Genomic DNA, 22,129 nt, shown 5'->3' with positions numbered 1-22,129 from the left:
GGCGCAACCCAACCATTTTAACGAGTCGCATTTTTCCTGGTTCATCAACCTTGTTGAATGCTCAATCAAAATGTGTTATTTGGATGTTGGTTCAGTCAGTATATCCAATTTGAATCCAATATCCAATTGAACTAATCCAAAAAAATCGAATATGAAAAAAAAATTAATATCGATTGAGAAATTAGATCGGATTTGGATTTCATCAATAGCATCCGATTGGATTTGGATCCGAATATACATAAATATCTTATCGGATTTGGATATTGATTGGGATCGGATTCATTTTTAGGCAAATATCATGTATCTAATGCTATTAAATTTAAAAAATGGGCAAAATCTGATTCAAAATTTTGATTCCAATTTGGATATAAATATAAAAATCAGATTCGAATCGAATTCAGATTGTCAAATCGGATTTCGGATTCGAATATACTGAATATGTGAATATCCGAAAAAATGGACATGATTAAGGATATATTCGATCCGTTGACATATCCCTAGTTGCTCGTCATGTTTCATGCAACTTGTGATTTTTCTGGTTTACGTTTCTGAACTCATCGTATAGTGTCTGATAAAGCATCACTATGGCGCTTTTCAGCTCGTTTTCATTTATCTTCTTTGTAAATAATAATATAACAATAATATTAATGAAGGTCCCATATGGTTTGTAAAAAACATATCAAAAACCCATTCTTTTGTCATCCAAACCAAAAAAAAAAAAAAAAAAGTTTTAGAGAGTGAAGACCTGGCTTTTGCCATGTCGTGCAAACACATAAAAAACTACACTTGATCACATTTATACGATCATTTGTGTCTGTATAGGTATAGCTCTCAATGGTTTGCTGACTAATATGATGCACGTTATAAAAGCTGAATTGTGCTAACTAGAATGCAAGTGGGGTTGTACCCAATACGTTCATTTTGTCATATTTATTATTATTAAGATTCGATTTCTGATCTGACTTCCATCGTAACCGACTGCCTTATATTCAACCGAGATCTGTTTGCATCCCCAGCAATCACCACCTAGAATGAAAATACATACACGTTATGCCATCTTGTGACCAAAATCTTGATCATCTTATTGATAAACTGTATGCAGCCGACGACCAGTATAGAACCAAGTTTCACCTGCTAACTAAAAAAGAAAAGCAAGAAAACAAAGCGTCCTTAAGGTTTGAAACGGAAACAAATCGATTAAGAAACCATAAAGCAATAGCTGCCATTAAGTTATCTACGAGAAAAATGATCGACAATATGAAAAAGAGAGAATACGAAGCAATATTTCACTGTGACAGCGTAGATGAACAAAATATTTCATCACAATTGAAAGAAGAGAAAAAAAAAAGAGAGAGAGAGGGAAAGATAGAGAATGAAATCAAAGGTTATGCACTCTCCAAACTCAATCACGTGAGTCGTTCCCCTTCTCCATTCTCAATAAGATAATCTTCATGAGCTCGATGGTCATCTGCAAACCCCGAACGTAATCCACGGTCTCACTGAAAAGATCAACCAAGCTTCCATGTTCTCCATGGGGAACGAGACTCTGCAGTGCCTTCACTCTTCGTTCCAACTCCCTCGTCTGCCTTCTAGAAGCTGCCAGACGAACATTCCTGTGCATGAAGCACTTGGGTCTTCTACTTCCAATATCAGTGCACCTATGGCCTCCGTTCCTCCTCTTCATCAGCCTTCTCACGACTTGCACCTCTGCAGCTTCTCTCCCGATCAAACATGTATTTCTTCAAGCTTAGGGAAGGGAAAAGAATGAGACGATGGTACACGGTACTACAACAATGGCCTGTCTATGAGGGATTTATATATAAGGGGAGGGTGATATAATAAGTCTCAATAAATTACATTGGGGCATCAATTAAGGGACACCTACCATACATGAACCAATCCCTTGATGTCCATAAACTGATCGTCTTTGGTGCTTTAGTGCACATGCACCCACATGATCCCATATTAGACCTACCAACTCACCCTCTCTTCTCGGCCACACACCTGGATTATTCTTCTGCTTTCAATATATTATGCGTCTCTTGAGGGAGGTTCTGGGCCGTGGAGGACTTTATACACGGAAACTTGTCATGAGCAGCCGCATTCTTTCTTTATTATACCTAAGAGGACGGCAACAAAAGGTATGTACTCCAGGTGTCATAGGGATAAAGGGTGTTCCGATCTGTCATTAATTTGGATAATGAATGGTTTTCTGTTTTATTGGTACCTACCCGATCTTGTTTTTCTTTATTGGATAAGAATGCCGTATAGTATTGAAGCTCGTATAATTGATACGAATGTGAGTTTCGGACTGGTCATGTTCTTGTTGGGATTTCTTCCCTCATGCATACACAAAACCAAATGTATATGCCCTAAACAAAACAAGATCATGCTCATGCTAAATCATTGAATTAAATAAAACCTTAAACTTAAAGCGGAAGCGTACCTGAATCCATCTGAAGAAACTGGACGGTAGATCACGGTAGGATCTTTCAGGGTCTTTGCGGCGCGCTTGAGGTCTCTCTCAGATGGGGAAGAGGAAGACCCTAGAAACCAATGTTTCAGGCAACCATTGCACGACCCCAATGACCACTACCATTTTATAATGAGGACAATTACAAATTCCGCCCATCAAAGAGTCCGTAATTGCGTACTGGTATCTATACATTTTAAAATTACCCCATACCATCTAAAATGACGTTATATCTCAAAATGCAATCAGTTAAGCGGATATTTATTTTAAGACAGTCATAATGTCTGAAATTTCTCATATACATATGCCGGCCCACCAAATGATCTTACAGTCCTGTCCTTGCTGTTCCCAGAACAGAAATCAAACGTCCATTGTCATCTCCCTGTAAGATATTCTTACATATAAATTTGGCAATTTGGGTGGCATATAAATTTGGTGGGTAGGACCGTCAAGCTACATTGTGTTCTGGATCAAGGATCCCCTTTACTCCTTTTCTAGTGCCTGCATAAGACAAAAGACCTTCTAAACCACTTGAATCTTCAAACAAGCTAGCACACACATATTGACAGTAGTATCGAACAAGCAGCTGTCCTTCCTTATGCGTATGGAAGAGTAGAGTAGGTTCAAAATTCAAATTCCCTTCCCACCTATTGATTTTTTTCAAAAAAATATATGTATTTTTTCCGAAAACTTGGCTCGAGCTTGAGCCGAGGTCAAGTTGTGGTTATGGAGATTCGAGCTGACCCAACTCAGCTTGAACTGAATATCCGTAGATATGGAGACAAACATTTTTTATAATATCGTTTCTCATTTTCTTTTTCATGTACTGGCAAAGGGTGTAAGTTCCCGTGGATAACTTTCTGAGTTTTGAGGGTGAAACTGGTTTTTCTTTTACGAGACAATCCTTTGATCACTCATTTTGGGGGTGAACATAAATATTGGAGACATATTTTCCACAGGTGGCAGATTGAAGGAGTGATGGCCCTACAAGATGGAGACATAACGGAAGGGGAAACTTTGTCTTGGTTAGCCATTGGGGTTTCAAATGAGTGGGACTTGAGTTTATATAAGTTTTTTGTCATTTTGAGCTGCACAGGATCCAACCCCTACCTAAACTCCAAGCGCATTTCGCTGTCCCAGATCCAACCTGTTTGAATCCTAATTAGTACCTATTCAGCCCCACTGCGGCACACCCATTAATAGCCCGTCTTGTTCTTTTCCTCCCTTCTCATTTAGCTTCCTGGACATTCTTGAAACGACATCTGGACGGTGACATTTTATCCCAATAATTTCCCAAACACGACAGAATCTGAGAGAGTTACTCCAAAAGTTCGGGGTATATCAACACAGATTCACCCTTGGCTGTGGCATGAGTTGTTACTATAAAAGGGTAAGCAGGAAAGAATGTTTCAAATTTGAGCATCCTAAACCTCGAGAAAAATTTCAATGCAATTACTACTTTCGCTAATAGCAGCATGCCCATCTTAAGACATAAATATACAGATGCTCCACAGGCAGGAAAATTGAACCCACATCCAGAATGGTTCCACACAAAAGGCATTTCACAACGAGAACAATTTCTCGACACACAAGTTCTCGTAATACATGTAGGGGTGAACACGAGCCGAGTCGAGCTCGAGCTCGGCTCGACTAATGAAACCTCGAGCTCCACTCAGCTCGAGCTCAAGAATAGCTCTATGGAAGCAACTCGAGCTCGACTCGATTAAGGCTCGACAAACTCGTTTGAATAGAATTGATATTCATCTTTACGTGTTGAGCTCGAGCTCGACTCGATTAAGGCTTGACAAACTCATTTGAATAGAATTAATATTCATCTTTACGTGTTGAGCTCGAGTTCGACTCGATTGAGGCTCGACAAACTCGTTTGAATAGAATTGATATTCATCGTTATGTATTGAGCTCGAGCTCGACTCGGTTAAGGCTCGACAAAATCATAAACTCGTTTGAATATATCGACTTAATTAAGGCTTGAGAAACTCGATTGAGGTTCGAGCTCGACTCGGCAGTAACATGTTGAGATCGAACTCAACTCGATTATTTAAACGAATCGACTCATCAACTCGAGCTCGACTCATTAAATAAATGACTCGGCTCAAACTCGTTCGCGAGCCGAGCTTTAACGATAAATACATGTTCTAACAACATTATGTTCTTGCTCTAAAACATATGGGATAGTTATGAAAGTCGTTCTTAAATATAAGAACAAAACACAATCACGCCGCATTTTTTTAAAACTAGAATATGATATTCTTAAAACATGTGGCTTACAAACATGCATTTCAAGAGCTAACGTTTTATTTGGCTGCCAATTAATGGACCGAATTCGGTGGAATATCCCAATTGAATCATACATAATTTCTCATGCATATATATCTAAAAGGTGGGACCGTTGTATATCCTAGCCCGAACATGATTTGGACTTGCACAACAAGACCCTGTTCAAACACAGGGTCAAATTTGATCTAATATTTGCCCTTAAATAAACGTCTTGATCTAATATTTTCGGCCCGATTTGATGGTGCCAACAGTCAAAGCGAGCATGTTCATAGGGTTTTGTCTTTATGAATCCAAACATTATCCGGGTAGAGTCGTTGGTATCGATCCATTTGTGCTCGGTGGGTCCATGCTGCCCATGTGGGGTGGTGACCGGTGGCCATCATCATCATCATCATCATGAGAGGGGGTGGGCTCCACTTTCGGCTTTTCTTGGCTTGTTTATGGCTCACATGTTGCTCACTCACTCTCCATATTCATGCCACGGTGGCAGGTGAAAGGTGGGGCCCACCTGCTTGAGATGTCCACACCCCGTCATGTGCATCGTGACGTTGCCACATGCATCTCATGATTGTATGGTGCATGCTGAGAAAACGTGCCACGTCATCCCTGGATTGGCGAAGCAGACAACAAGTGAAAGAAGCCACCTGCCGGGTTATGTGTTAGGCCCTAGTACATGCTCGGGGTCAAAAGCAGTCTCATGGCGTATGCATGTTGTGTGCAGACAACAAAATCCATGGCATTAACAATGGTTTACAATAAAAAATTTTGATACTAAGTCAAGTTAAACTCTTTTAGTTTCTCTTTATTAACCATTAACCGTCACAAAGCCTATCAAAATTTTACCCAGGCAGAAAGCACATTTGTGTATAGTCTATGAAGCAAAAAAGATGATTCTATACACATTTAGGCTGCCTTTGGGCTGAGATCAATGGTGATAGCTAGATATTTTTAGCTGAGGGACAGTGGTACTCGGAGTTTTAGATTAGTACCCAAGTACTGAATTTTAAGGGATGGAAATATACAAATGAAGAAAATGATTCTAAGGTATCAATATGGAAATGACCAAGTTTTGTGAATCTGTGTGTGCAACTGCCCACACTTGCCTCCAACCCTGTCAATGTGGATCTCAACTCAGAGGGTTTGAGGTGATCCATGCTTGAGCTTGCAGCACATGCAGCTTTGATTTGAGACCTTGAGATTGGAAGGGAATCAAAAGTACCTTGAGTGAAATTTGTTGCAAATAAGAGAGGACCCATGCCCCGGCAAGAGCACGTAGCTCTGTCCCTAGAGAACACGCCATGTAAGTGGTGGACTGGTCCCTGTAAATAATTAGATAAGATAAAAAAAAAAAAAAATGTAACACGACTCTTAATAAAAAGACAAAAACCACGTACTTGGCAATTCTGCATAGATTATGGTCCGGGCGACGCTACTACTTGGTCTGGTGGAGTGTTGAGCACATTCAGCTTTATTTATTGTGTGATTTTTTTAAACTGCAAATAATGATCAAAGTGATATTTAATGTCTGATAATCAAGTTCGAGTTGAAAATATACCATAAAACCACATAGAAGCAAAACCCTGAAATGAAGGAAAGAGAAGATTGATCCATTTTTTAATCTGAGAAACTGGCGATCGATCGAGTAAACAATCATCCATCCATCATGATGAGCGAGCATGGTTACATCTCCGCCCATCGTTTTCGCTTCCGTCACCATCATCACCGCCACCTCCATCGTGCTTTTCTTTTGTCCATCATCCTTCGCCGGAGAAGATGGCTAGCAGGTGGCAGCATCTCATCCCGGCGTGTAAAAGATGGCAGCTTGCTACCTCATGAACTCAGGCAGACGCACATGGACGATGCTGTTACACCAAAGGGGCCACCGAAGTAAATGGCGTTGTAGCAATCAACCAAGACAAAGTTGCAAAGATCGTTATCCCTTCCTGCACGTGCAGGCTACACACCCAAAAACTCCATCATCGCATCGGGTGTTTGTTACAGAATGGCGACACTTGGTCCATGGATCTGTCCAACAGCCGTCCTTCAATGAATAGTTGGAAGACGACATTCAGAAAAGCCCTTCCCTACAGGAGTAGATCGACCGCTTGCTTTTGTCCACCACAGACGGCGCAGGTCCCCTACGGCCGCCGGACTTCGTTAGGATCCCCAGTTTCATTTCTAAACATGAATCCACAACTCGCAGTTAAGTGTAATTGGGACGAGTCATTGTTACAGAAGTTGGATACCCAATCTAAATCTGATTATTAGTCTTCCGGATCTTAATATTTTCATGGATCTGACTAAACAGATTTACATTCAAGTTGGTTATCAATTAATACGCAGTCAAGACGATACGATTTAGCTGCATTTTTTAGATCCAGAGAACAAGGTTAGCGAGAGAGCTGGATTTGGATTTCGGTTGTGATGCTGGTCATTTCTGTTTTCTTTTTTAAAATTTTTGAGTTAATGCATTGCATCGAACAGTTGTGATTGAGTGATTGAATGAATGTGAGATAAAAGACCTTCATATATATATATATATATATATATATATAACCGAACTAGAGCCCAGTCGACATGTATATTTAGACGCAAACGAGTGTGTGAACGCTGGTTGCTGATCATGTTACGTTGCACCGGCGAATGACCATCTCTTCTCAGAGTTGTTTTCTTCTTTAACTACGTCAATGATACATCACAGCAAATGTTTTACCTGAGGAAAGGCTAAAAAAATTAAAAAGGCGGCATAATTATACTATATGTTTTGAAACAATGACATGATACTTTTAAACTATGTGTCATCGATATATATTCCAAAAACATAATATGTTCATCTCCAAACCCAATGTCAAATTTATGGAACTTCGGTCCTAGTAAATAATTTATCACTAATAAACTCTTATAGACATATTCAAATAAAGTCATCCAAATTTAGCTTTATTCAGTCATGAAAGCTTGATTGGGAGGCACTTGGCAACATGAACCCTCAAACTGTGTTTTATAAATCTATCACACATATTAAGGTGGATTTAAGGAACATTAGAACATAATGTTTTATTATGAATTTGCCCCAATCTTGAAGACAAGATGAACTCGCTCTCACATTGAGTTGTACAGCTTAGCGGATCACATATTCAAGCTGGTTACTATTGACAATATATTGAAGAATGTACAACACACACCAGGGACGGAGCCAAGGGGGGGCCCTGACCAGAGGGAGAATGTACAACACACATATGTAGATATTGCTTTTGGATTTAATTTTTTTGCAAGAAAGAATGCAGGCCAAAGGAGCTCCACCATTCTGCCGGAGTTTTGAAAATGAAGTTTAAATTGAATAAAGAATGTGCATGTATTTGAAAAATAAAATCACAAGAAGCCAATATTAAACAAAATTTTCAAGTATCAATACAAAAGTTCAAATTTTAGGTAAAGAATTGTATTATAATTGTGCAATACAAAAAACATACAATTTCTAGGTGAGCGAGAGATTAACGACTAATTGCTTGAAAAAGAGGTCTGAATGTCCTTTCATTCCCTGTCTTTAAGGTCTTAGGTTGCATTGATGTCAGTGATGGTAGTGGTGTACCCTTCAACTTAGGTATCGCACTCTTATACATTAAAACACAAAGACATAGTACTTATAGGAATCAAATTATAGTCATGCTTTTTCATATGCCCCTAACCTAACCTACTGCCCATTGAGGCATAAAAACATACACACAAATGTTTCTCTTTTTCTTTTAATATTGGATGTGAGACCAATTATTCACAACCTTTCCATGAGACAAAATTTCTCGCTAAATAATTGCATAGATAATATCTAAGATTTGATCTAAAAGACTATAAAGGGTGGGTAAAAACAGACAAGTTTTGACCTAAACCTAGCATATTGCGCACATTTTTGCAGATCATTTGTCTTCTGAAAAAATATTTATGGACGAGAGATTTTCCAAAAGCTAGCTTTTTGAGAACAAGATTTATAGCAACTGAGCAGAAAACGAAGAAATTAAGTACGTAACACACAAAAAAGAAAAATTATATGCATATATATAATCATAAATGGAAAGCCAAAAAATTCTTAAAAGCCCTTTTGAGATTAATAAAATTTCATCTCCTACTTTATCTTTGTTTGCAGCAGGGCTCGTTGAGGGCCCATGGGCTTGAAAATTAACTGCGGTGGGCCGCTTCGTACCACCGAAAGTGAAGGACTTGACGTCATTTGAAGACCTAGCGTCTCAAACCAGTTTTTCTTTTTCAAAGGCAATAAAAGCCCGAGACTTGAGGAGACTTCTTGTGCTCAAGAGTCTGGCTGGTCTGGTGTCAAATTAAAGCCTAAAAGCAAACTCAATGGATGTGTGTCATCTTGTACAAGTGGCTTGGAACCAGAGAAGAAGCCTTCAAATAGTCACACTTGATATGTTATGTTACTCAGAAAAAACAAAATGAGTTCATAGCTAAGCTCAGGTGGTGCCTACAGGAATCGAACCATGACCCTTCATTATTGCACCCCAAAAAACGAAAATAAAGGACTGTAAAAAACGTCCATGCTGAACCATATGCTTCATTGATCCCCCCCCTCAAAGCATGTAAGTATAAAATGCTATCTTTTTCAAGGAACAGGGCTGCATTGAGCACTTGCTTTCCTTTTAAAAAGGCCATCAAGCAAAGCGCATAGTCAGGTTATATGTCAAATCACTTCGTGTATAAAGGAAGATCCTTCTTGTCACTTGGTCTCGTATATCTCCAATGGAAAGCCCAAAAAGCACATCATTAACGTTCGTAGTGGCGACCATTTATTATTGGAAAGGGACGATGGACATATATGTTCAAAATCTGATCTTCTTTCTCACCGCCTTCAAGATCTCATGTTTTTGAAGTTCAACCATGAGAAAATTGCAAGTACTTTCTTCTAACCTCCCTCCTTATCGAAGTAGAAATTCGCGTAGCTCAGACACTTTTGAGTATAAGACCCAAGGATCTTAAGATGATTCAGACCTCCAGAAGTGGAGCAAGAAAAAATTTTTGGAGGGACACTCATTCATAAATTTCTATATTTAAATAAGCAATATATATATATATCCGAACAAATATTTGAAAATATTAATATAAAAATAAAGAAACAATGGTGTGGGCAACTTTGCCAACAGTGTAGCTAACAATGTCACTCGGCCCGAGTGCGGCTTATTGTCCACCCAAACCAAAAAAAGAACTGCACCGTTCTATAGTTGAGGTTAAATTTGGTTCCTTGCTTCCAGTGACACATTTCAAAGTATACCTAGACGCGATTTTTTCAACATTTGTCCTGTGTTTGCCAGAATGTAACTAGAAGAATCAGAATAAGAGCATATGTATCGACAATGACTTATGCAATAATTAAACATTGAGGAATTGAAATCATGAGGCTGTCAGATGTTGCAAGATAACTAAATATTTAAAGCTGGTCGCCGAAAGTTCTTAGTCACAGAGGATTATACTGTTTTTAGTGATGAGTTTTAAATATTTAGGCATTTAGCAACATCTCAGAGCTGGCTGATAAAAAATATATATATAGTTTATGAAAGAGCACGGATAGAACCATTAGGGCCACAGGAAAATGAAAACTACACTCTGATTTTTCTTTTCTGGCACTTAAGCTTTAAGTGAAACAACAGTGACCTCTTCACGTAAATTTTCTGGCGTGAATGCCGGCTAAGAGAAACACCTTGAATCTTGAACCCTTGCGAGACCAAATGGTCTGAAATTCAACATTTTAGCAAGATAGATAGAGTTTTTCAAATTCTACGTATGTAACAAAAATTCTATAAGCTAATAAACAAAAAATACCAACTTCTCATGTTTTTAGTAAAACAAGAAAATCCTGAATGCACTTTGTGGTCCTGTAGGAGGCATTTGATTGTTTAAGATTTCAAATCCATGGATCTGATGTGGACCTTACATGGCAAAAGATTCATGGTAAAATCTAGGGTTTATCAAATTAATGAACTTAAGATAAAAAATCCAGGGATTCATGCTCTCTCTCTCTCTCTCTCACACACACACACACTCTCACATATGTTTGGCAGCTGTTTGATACTTTGGATAAACTCTCCTTTGTCTACCAATTTCTCTCATGTTTTTTACACTAAAAGTTGTACGTCTGCCTAGTGAAATTGTGTTTGACGGCCTCAAGGAGCTTTAATACAATCTTTCCACCAAAGAGAAGCTTTCCCGAATATCAGAGAGGCATAGATGCAGATCATGGTACGGATTCCCTTTCCATACAGATCCAAGAATTTGACGTCATTTATCTCAGATCTCATATCAAAAAAATTGAGGCTGGATCCCCTCTTTCCAAACTCAGATCTAAAATTTTTGTCATGTACTAAAGATCTCAAAACCTCATTTTCTGTAGTGGTAAAATTTGGTGTTTTATTTGTCCATATCAGCCTTGGAACTAAGAACATTGCTATCAAACACATCGCATGAAGGGGTGCGCCGAAAAAAAGGCTACAAGGATGCTTCTGTGAAGCGAGGTGGCTGGCTATGATTCCCAGCTTCTTAAACTTGGGAGGCTCTAGAGTAGACTTCGCTGTCGAGGTACTTTAACCACCATCACATGATTAGCCTCACCAAACTTTTAGCTCCTATGTGTATGCTGCGAGATTGGTAGGGGCACATGCCCCCTACTTGCCAAATAACCTTTTTCTCTTATTTAAAATCTACCCTTGTTTCGCAGTAAAAACTTTTCATGAGTTTGCCTTAATTATGAGAATACATTCATGAAACATTCACATAGCCAACCATCTTCAAGACGAATTCAGAATCATTCTACAAGCTTTTAATTGGAAACAAAACTGACACACTAACACTTGAGTATGATGGAAATTTAAATTTTTAACCTCCATACATTCATGCTAGTATAGGACCCAACCCAAGGTCAGAGTGTAAAACTATATTCTTTGACTTCCTTAATTTGAGAAATTTCTAGGCATATCATGACATCTTCCGTTTTGAAAGAGGCACCTTTTGTCACATTTGGAATGAATGCATGTCGCTTTGTATCGTAAGTCATCGGTTATGTTATCGGCCAAGTTGTCGATGGGGAGGGGGGTCCGTTGAAGTGCTGCCATGTGCCCATGTGACTGGAGTTAAAAAAAAAAAAGAGAGAAAAAGGAAGAGCGACGTGAAGATGATGGGGTGGGAGATGAAAGGAGTTTTGGGAAGATGAGTGGACGCCTTACTGCCAAAGAGGAGTGGAGAAAGGGAGGGAAGGAGGAGGAAGGCCATGTGCAATCATGATGGAGGCTGAGGACAAAAACGTCGTCTCTCTCAGCCCCTTTCTTCTTCCCAACTCCACGACCAGCCACTGTCACATATGACTCTCTCTCTCTCTCTCTCTCTCTCTCTCTCTCTCTCTCTCTCTCTCTCGATAGCGCCGGAAAGTGGACAAACGAACCACCTCGTCGCCTTCGCTGCGTCGTCTTCTCCGTCGACGTGCCTTTCTCGTCGGGGTTAATGGCGCCCTCCCCAAATGGGGCTCGTCTTTTTCCCTCGCGGCTCTCCTCCCTTTTCGTTTGTACTGATAACAGGACCGTAGATCTTGACTAAGAATTGTCTGACGACCCCGGCGTCTGGTTTTTCGATAAGGCCCCGAATGGGCCGGAGAGAGACGTATATATACATATATACAGAGGATTGCTAGGACTGCTATATAGTTGTTAGTATCTATAATTTTCTTTCATGTATGAAACATGTTATACATGGGTACATTTTCCTTCCACTCATAGATACAATTTCTCTATCAAGGTAACATAAAATTCACTTTTTTTAACGTTTTATAAGAAAATTAGAAAGGCAGTCAAGCTTGAGAAATGCAAGTATGCTAATTTTCAATATACATGTTCTGTCCTTTTACATTTTTATTCTTATTTTTCATTGTTATACATGCATTATAGTTTGCATACGAAATCTGGTTTGAGATGTAAAATATAATTTTTCATTAAAACGTTTAGATGTAGAGATTACATTCTTAAGATTGTTGTTGAAGATCATGAGGAAACGGCTCCAGAAAATATGCTTCTAAGAAGAGTCAGACACGAGGATGGCATGAAACAAAATCTCTCCTGTGATTTCGATGCTTAAACATGATATCTGAATTTTGTAAGCCTTGTAAAAGCTTGCCCAAGCAATTAAAAGCGTTAATTCATAAGCAATGGCTCCAACACAAACAAGCATGTTACAAAACGTACCTGTCGTTGTTTCTCATAGATATATATAGTTCAGAAAGCCAGCAAGTTTTCAGGTTACAGTAATATTTAGAATTTTTGTTGTGTGTGTCGCGTGAAACTGGAACCATTATTTCTACTGTGGGATCGATTATTTGATGTCTAAATCGACGCAAACAAAGATTGTGTACCATCAATCGTACCTGACCACTATACATAGATAAATAATATATGTCACACAGCAATTATTTATAAAGCTCTCTATCTCCATACATATCTAAAATAGTTCCATTTTTTTTTTGTAGTTTTGGAATGTAGCGAGCGGTGGCAACGAATTAGATGCGTGAAATGATGATAAGAACAAGGCATCACCAAGGATTGATGGGCCAAGTCCCTTGGTCTTGGTGCTGGTTTATGTGGCTCATGCCTTCCATTTCTAGCGCAGTTTCTCCCTCAACCTATGGTGAGGTTCTTCTTTTTTTGTCTTTCTGCTTTTTAACTGTTTATCTGCACATGGGGAGGAGGAGGGCTCCAATGATGTAAAGGGCAAAGGTTTTTGCACCACAAGTGGGAATAAAGCTAACGCTTTACTGTTATACGCTCATCATTCTTTTTACTTTTTTGACTGTGTTGGCCAAAAAAAGAGAGATGCAAGTACACCTGGAATAGTTCTTAGTTTGTAATCATCTGAAGGAATGTGGTGATAGTGAAAATGTGCAGGTGAAAAATTGGAAGAGTTTCTGGTGAAGGGATCAGGATCACACACACACACAAAGCATCAGTAGTAGTACTACGCGCTCAACTGAATACTTCTTTTTGAATCATGAGAAACTAGGTTCTATTTAAATGATGTTTAGTTCCTATGGATATGGAGCTACATTGATCTGTCCCCATTTATATGAAACCATTTGTACTACAAAATTCAGCCTGAATACAGCAATAATCGGCGCCAAACCAATTCGATTCATTGGCCATGCTAGAGTAGTACATGTCACTATTTACTTTTAAAACTTTTCTTATTTTTTTAAAAAAATTATTTATTTCTTTGATAAAAGGAAACATAATAGTATATAAAGTTTAAAAGTTTCAGTTTAATGTATGTATATAAAAAGTTCGTTAAAATTTTGAAACTATAGTCGGGCTCATCAGGTTCATGCTTAATTGCTCGCAGAATGGCTATGAGCTTCATCTCTTTGCTTGGTATGTTGGTACAACTGAAAGTTTCCAAGGTTCGAGATACATAAATCTCGAAGCCTTAGACTCCTGGGGATGCCACACCATGGTCCATGTTGAAGAGTGGTTTCTCGGTTCTCTAAGAAAAAGAAAGAAAACAGCAATTAATTCTTCAGGATCAGTGCCTTCGTCCATTTATGAGGAAGGACCGGACAATGTTGAATATGAATAATACCCAAATGCTCGAACCAAAACACGTGATTTCACAAATTGCAGACACTAATTACAAGGGTAGCAGCAATTTGATGTGCACAGTTTGGATCTTTCTCAAAGACTTGGCCCATCTCCACCCAAATAAACTCCAAATTTACTCACTTGAGACTTGGATTAAGTTAAAAATTGCGGATTTTCCAAATGGTGTGACTTGCCGACCTGGCTCTTATAACCCAGAGAGAGCAAGTTTTGGATCCAATGTGGGCCAAGAAAAAAAGAGACCATTTGTAACTGAACTAAAGCAAAAGACCAAGCAACACCGGATTTTAAAGTAACCTTAGACACCAAAGGCAAGGAGAAATAGAAATGAGCTATGCAAGAGTATCCCCCGTTTCGTAGTTTTCCTTTGTTATTCTTAATTAAAAATTATTCTCCTTATTTATCATAATGGGACACCAGGAAATTATTCCAAGGACTGCCCATCATATGATAGGGTAGACCGGATCCAACATTAATTGAGGAGACCAATTCTGAATCATCATCGAGAGATAGATTTGTCACTTCAGTTTCCTTTCAGAGTAATATACACGAGAGAACTAGGGAAAGGAGAAGCAGAGGAAAGAAAGACCAGCGCAGGGATTAGACCATTAAAATCTAATGTGAAGGCCCAACGAAAAGCTTTTCATGGTAATTCAATTTTCCAACAAGATTTGTACAAGAAATTTAGAAGTACACAAATTGAAAGGAGAAAAGGAATGATCAGGGACTGAGACCTTCGCCATTAAATCTCAGTGGCCCTGAGACGGGCTCGGGGTGATCTACCTCAGCTACTGCTGCCGTTGAAAGAAGCCCAGCGATGGCTCTCATGGCCTTCACCTGCATCTCAAGAGCTGCAATGTAGTCGCTCGCTTCGTCCAAGATCGCCGGAAGTGGCAATTTCCGACAGCCGGGCACGAGCCGTCCGAGTGTCTGAAGACGCCGGTGGAGCATCGGCTTCTTGGTGTCGGCTCGACGGAGGCCGATCATCTTATGGCTCCAACTCGAGCGGGCTCGGGCGTGATTCATTCTCGCTTTCCTTGTGATGTTGAGGTTGGCGGCTCGGCGCAGGATAGCTCGGCTCCACCGCGTCCGGCCCTTCGCAGCAATGGCAAGCGTCCGGTCGGCGGTTTCCCGGAAAGCTCGATATGGCGGCGCAGCGGAGGCACTCCTCCGGATATGGCGGAGCGCCTTCACCAATTTGCAAGCGTAATTCCGATGCTGAGATCCAGTTTTCCACTTAGTCTGCAGTTTCTGTGCGACGGAGTCCATTTCTGGGGCAGAAGAAGCAGACGGAGAAATAGGAATCCTATTGCATTTATAAAATCTGGAGATTTTGAGGTTCTAAAACAGGATCAGATAGGAAAAAGGAAAATCCCCACATCCAAACGGGAGTCATGAAAGAGAACACGGAGGAGAGGAAGTCCGGTGGGAAGGCGAAGGGAAGGAGAAGGAGCGGAGGAAGAACCTCATTGGGTTATAGAAGAAACACGCGATCTCTGAATCGGACGGAGGAAGGAAAAGAAAAAGCACCTTTGAGCGTTTCCTTTCTCTCCAAGGGAGGGAAGAGGAAAGACGACAATGAAATACGCTTGAAGAACCTCCAATGAGCAGGATAATATAGACCGACTCCTCTCTCTCTCTCTTCCTCTCCATCTCTCTCTCTCAGACACAATGTACAGGTTCTACAGGAATCACTAAGATACACGTGTCTCTCTCAAATTCACATTAAATGAGAATAATTTTTCCGTCGCCCAGGTTTATCTCTCTCTCTCTCTCTCTCTCTCTCTCTCTCTCTCTCTCTCTCTATATATATATATATATATATATATATATATATATATATATATATATATACCTATTTATGGCATTAAATCAAATGAAATAAATAACTGCTCTTTACTTTTGCGGTACAGCAAAAACGTGGGAAACACCACTCATTCTCCCTGTCCTCTTCCTGTTGATACTAGATATCCTTAGAACTGCTAGAAAAAAGAGAAGACTATAGTTGCTTAAGTTACATGGTTATGCACTTCTACTGTGTAAATAATTAAATAATGCCAGAAGCCAACGCTTCATGTGCTATGTTTAACAGCTTTTTTTTGCATTAAAGGCTTGCAGTTGACTCTACCATCATGTTTTTGTGACATTATAAACTATCTATCAAAATGCTAGTGAAACTTGTGGGTTGTCAATTTTCATCTTGAAAGGTCGAATTTGTGACATACAGAAAGCTACATCAAAACAAATATTTATCTATTCAAAAACCATAACGACTGACTCTCTCTCTCTCTCTCTCTCTCTCTCTCTCTCTCTCTTCTCTCCCATGGTAATGAAAAGCTTGGGCTGTCTACTTTCCATCTTGAAGTTGAATCTTGTAAAGCCTGCATACAACTAGATCCATATCAGGACCAAGTGTGTGATCCAATAAAATAAATATACATATTCAAGGACCTTATATAATGACTCCCTTGCTAGTCGGATCGTCGTATGCTTTACGATTTTTCTGCGGCTGGGCCCGCGGAAGAGCTGGAAAGTAGCTGGTCCGGGCCCCATTCCCCATTAAAATATAACAGAAAAATATTTCGTAAGTGGAATTAAGACGGGATTGTTGTGAATTCCTTCCTCTTCATTTTCCCGTTACCAAGAAATGACCGGAACAACCCTTCGGATGGAAGAAAGGGCAACGGTGGCTTCAACCGCTCCCCGGTGACGGTGAGGTGAGGTTGTCTCTTTCGATAAACAGGAACATGTGGGAGCGTACTCGTCAGGCCACCTGGCGTTTGAAGGCAGGGCCCCGGCCCTCCCTCCCGTACCTCTCCTCCTTTTTCTTTTTTATCTTAGGTTCTAGCAGCAAGATCTTTTCTCTTCGATGGCTTCGACATTGGTGCTCGTCGATTCTTAGAACCATGTGAAACGTGAAACGATTGGTGAATTTTATAGTCAATCATCTTACCAGCTGCCGTTGTTCCCGAATTTTATCAAAAGATGTGTTCTTGGTTAGAGTCTTCGATTGCCTAGTTCCGCAACAACACTGCAGGCAGGGGAAAGGCCTCCTAACCTTGTTACTTATGAGAAAATTACAGCAAAATTGATTCAGAAAGCACTGTACAAGAGACAAACTAATGAGCTGGGAGTCACAGAGAAAACTAGCATGGGAGAGAGATCTTCAAACAATTCTTAAACAACAGGGCCAGAACTTCGTATGCAGGGGAATTGCTGTGAAAAGAGAGACAATTTAGATGATGCAGCTGTGTTCGAAATTCGTGATAAGGAAGGCGCCGACCCTCAATAACCTCTCTGAGTCGATGTTTTCTCAAAAGACTAATCAGGAACCAGCTGCTCTCTCTAGCTTTGAATCCATTGGTCGTGGGAAGCTATTTAAGGATTTCCACTGTGTAATGAGTAGAACGTTCAGAAAATAATCGTTTAAGCGTGGAGATCAGGGTCACAATTTTACAGGGCAGACAAAAGTTGTAGATTATAGATTTTATTGTAATTTTCTCTTTTTATGGTGTTGCCTTGGACTCCTTGTTAAACGAGAGCCAGCATCTCTTATGTTTATCTTGTTCGAATGGTAGAAACTAGAAACTCGGTGCGCCTTTAGACGTCACGGAAGAAGACTTTAGACTTTCCAAACCATGAAAATCTTTATGCTCTGGTATGCTTTCTTCTTCTTTTCTTTTTGGTTGTTGATATATGTGACGGAGAGGGTTTCTTTCTTAACACTAATTTATAGAAGCCCCTTACGTAAGCTGAGAAAGTGAGAATAGTTGAGCAATGGTAGAAAGGTTTTGGAGAGATCACTCCTTACCTCTCGGAGTCGGGGAAGAACTTGTAAAAATTTTAGGAAGACCTGCTCTCATGGACGGGAGGATAGATGTTTTCCTTTCGGCTTTCTGAAAGAACATAGAAGGACGATTTACCTAAAATGTGGAATATTTTGAACTTATCAATCTCTAAAACCAAAAAAAAAACAGAGAAAATGGAAAAAACTCTGAGCCCAGCCTGACAAAGTTGGCCACGACGGTTATTACATTTTTTTATAGAATTAAACCATTATTTTCTCTAAAGTCGATGAAACATGGATAGATTTTTAGTACTTCTGGTCCGGCATGCTGTCGCTTCTGCATGGTTTAATCTACTAATATGACGATCTATGTTACTGCTGATGCTTTTTAAAGTCTCTGGATTCATTGCTCGTCCTGTTTTAAGGCGGAGATTGTAGAACAATTGAGCATTTCTCGCTAAATGAAACTTATTTTAAGAGCTAATAACCGTTGAGGACGCTGCGGACGCTGCCGGCACTAGGAGGAGATCAGCCGACGGCTTCTCCTGCATAAAAGGATTTGCCCCTTTTTACAGCGGGGGAGACGGTCACCACCCCACGATGCTGACGGGTACAGTCCGGCCGGTGGCCCAAGACAAATACGCCGTAGTTTCAAAGCCAATAACCATGAAGGACACTCCACGAGACATTGTCGGCACCACGAAGGGCAGCCGATTGCCTTCCCCTCAAAAATATTTGCCTTTCTTTATCGGGGAGGGGTCGCCACCCCACGATGCTGCCAGCTACAGTCCGGCGAGACATAGCCAGTGGCCTAAGACCACCAAGACCACCGGCGATGCCCCACCAGGCCATCTCCAACAGCATCGGAGGCGGCGACGGCTGAAAAAAGAAAGCAGGTGGCGATGGCTTTCCCCCAACAAAAAAGTTTACCTTAAATTTTTGTTCAATACCGTCGAAACGGCTCAGTGATGGATCGCCGACGACCTGCAGGTGATGCCTCGCCCAACCATCCCACCAGGCAAAAAAAAAAAAATCTTTAAAGCGATCCGCGACGCCCATATCGATGCCATGAAGGGGACGGCCCCACACGCAGTGCTCCCTGCATGGTTGGAGGGCGACCACAACTTTTTTTTTCCCCAAAAAAAAAAAAAAGCTAAAGCATCGGAATGAGCGTATCTGTTACGCTAGGCATTGGCATAACCAGACATTTATTCTACAAAAATACATAAGCACATTGACAGTGTGTTTAGTTACGTTCACTTGCGGATATGTTGCATCGGACATAATTTTATGTGTTTAATTATGTTCACTCGATATCTTTCATCGGACATGGTAGATCCACCACAGTATTTTTCGGTCCGAACAAGCCTGGCCCGTAGCGGTGCCAACTTTATTAAATGGTTGTTTGTCACCTTCCAGGATGCCTCAGTAACTGAATGCGTGCATCCTCCTGCTCCAATGTCGCACATGTGGGGTACGAATAGTGCCTTATTTATTCGTCTGATGGCAACAAAAGCAATGCCTACTTATGGTGTGTTCATGCCAGTCTGCATGACGCATGACAGAAACATGAGTTTAGCAGCAAGGTAAGGCTTTTCCAACTAATCTCGATGCTCATTCACGCTCTTAGATATGTGTTTGGCGTTATCTGAACACCTCTTTAAATGGTTTATTCGAATTGCTAACCAATTACCAAGCTAATGCTGTTCTTGAAAGAATGAGCATTTCGTTTTAGGGCCGTTTTAGAACAAGCTCTTCTCTTCCTAAATAATGAAATGTACCCAAACCAATGCTCCGAACCAGTAGAAATCTATCATAAGTCCAAATTTCTTTGGAACGTGTTGAGAATAGGGTTTTGCCATCCTTAGTCCGAAGGATACATTCAACGATGGCTCAGATCCTTATAGTGTCGGGAAGATGACAAACTAAAACAACGTGGCCGAACCTAGGGACGTATACCGTCGGTTTCAAATCAAATGCACCCTTTACCTTATCATATGTTTACATATGGGTTCAAAGTCTCAAATACAAAAGCCTATACCATATACAAATCCAAATTTTAGGTTCACAATCAACTTTGACCTAAATTAACAACCAAATCAAATCCAAACTCATTTTTAAATTCACAGCCATATCAAATCCAAAACCCCATTTGGATAGTAAGAACAACCCAAACAAAGAGTTTGAACTTTGAAGGTCTTTTTTATAAACTTTTTCGTACCCTCATCATCTTTTATAGCTCCTTTAGGCTCTCGTTTTTTCTTCCTCTTTACTATATAGCCTATAGGGGTTCAACAATGGACAGAAAAGAAAAAGTAAGGACTTTCTGTTGATACGTTAGTTGTATTAGAGAGCTTTTAAGAAGTTATACCATTAATAATCCAACATATTATATTTGGTGCGTACGACCACAAAATTATCAGTTGAATCCAAATCCAATGTATTGACATCTCTAACTACATCTATCACCTTATGTTTCTCTTTACTGAGAAAAACCATTCGATGCCATGTCAGCACAAGATTGCTGACATGGACCAACCATAAATCTCTATAGTAGTTTACAACTAGTTTTGCTTTTTTTTTTTTAACAAATTAAAGGCAAGTCATGACCACGAGTAAGACATGCTATGAAAGAAATCAGACAATAAAATGATAGGGTTCAGATTTGATCTAGGTCTTCAACTCGCCATTCTTTACATTCGACTCTTCCCACTTACCATCAAGGCATTCACGAACCAAACGCAACTGGGCCAGCTCAAACTGAACTCAAGTCTTGAAAGACTAGGCTTTAACAGGCTTGGGCTTGAGCTCGAGCTTGCCTCGGCTGAACTTAATTTAAAAAAATGTTTTAGAATAAATAAGAGAACAAGAAAATTTAAAAGAACCTCACTTTGAAAAGTGACAAATGAGATAACAACTAAACCAACAAGGTTGGTTATATTACCATTGGAAGAAGTATGAGTCTACTCGAGCCTAACGAGATGACACCCCCACCTCAAGCTGAAGTCGTCCAAGATTACATATATACGTACACGACAGAAGCAATATAACTTGAAATTCATTAGAAAATTTAGGGTTTTGTGATTCCACATCTGTTTGTGTAGGCAAAGTGTCTGTGACATGGTTTAGGGGAGACTTTATTACACTTTTTTTTTTCAGCAAATAAATGATAGGGTATGACAAATATGGACTATCAGCCTACATGTCTTGACTTTGATGTTGATTTTTGCCTTACTTCAAACAGTAAAATAGAAAAAGTGAGACGATGTTGAAAGATATAATCTTACAGGCCAAACTTACTACGTACTGATTAAGCTGTACAACAGTGTCAGTTTCGTTAAGCAAGGAAGTTGAAGAGATTTCTTAAGCCGGTTTGATAATGTGAATATAGACCTGATCAGTCGAGTTTGGTAAAGAAAAAGAGGATCCAATTACTTATAAATATATGTGTACAAATTCAGCAAGCATTTTGCACAAATACGAATAGGAATTTGAGGACACATTTGTTGCATGCGTACGTTGAGAACATAGATTATGAACTTCATATGTTTATGAACTAAAGAATATGAAATTATATATGTTAATTTTTTTTAGTCGAACTCCGGATTTAACAGACGAGTCGAGCTTGAGTCGAGGATTTCGAGCATAACTAATGGTACAGCCGTACAGGGTTGAGGGTTCCAGAACTGGTATGGAGAGAGTTATACCTGCTTTTATCACGATGCGAACTTTTATCGCGCGCCTCAGCGAATTGCCCCAACGTAGCCACCAATCTCTACTATACCAAAACCAGAATGCAGCAATGAATCAGAAGGTCACGTGGTAACTCATCTTTTCTCATCCTCATTGTTCCTGTGCTGCAGGCCCATCTCTCTCTCTCTCTCTCTCCCCCCCCCCCCCCCCCCCCCTTTCTCTCTCCAACTACGACTACCAAAAGTA

The 22,129-nt window shown here is 39.9% G+C and overlaps 1 protein-coding gene across 1 annotated transcript; it reads right to left on the bottom strand.

The window, feature by feature from the left end:
- Window positions 1-15,024: 15,024 nt before the first annotated feature.
- LOC116262863 (transcription factor bHLH149-like) lies at window positions 15,025-16,080 on the bottom strand. The gene has a single exon (XM_031642390.2). The coding sequence runs from the start codon at window positions 15,670-15,672 to the stop codon at window positions 15,124-15,126; it is 549 nt and encodes a 182-aa protein (XP_031498250.1). The 5' UTR covers window positions 15,673-16,080; the 3' UTR covers window positions 15,025-15,123.
- Window positions 16,081-22,129: the final 6,049 nt, after the last annotated feature.

This window comes from Nymphaea colorata, chromosome 10 (assembly GCF_008831285.2).
Source record: "Nymphaea colorata isolate Beijing-Zhang1983 chromosome 10, ASM883128v2, whole genome shotgun sequence".
Taxonomy (NCBI): domain Eukaryota; kingdom Viridiplantae; phylum Streptophyta; class Magnoliopsida; order Nymphaeales; family Nymphaeaceae; genus Nymphaea; species Nymphaea colorata.
This window is presented reverse-complemented; position numbering and strand designations above follow the sequence as displayed.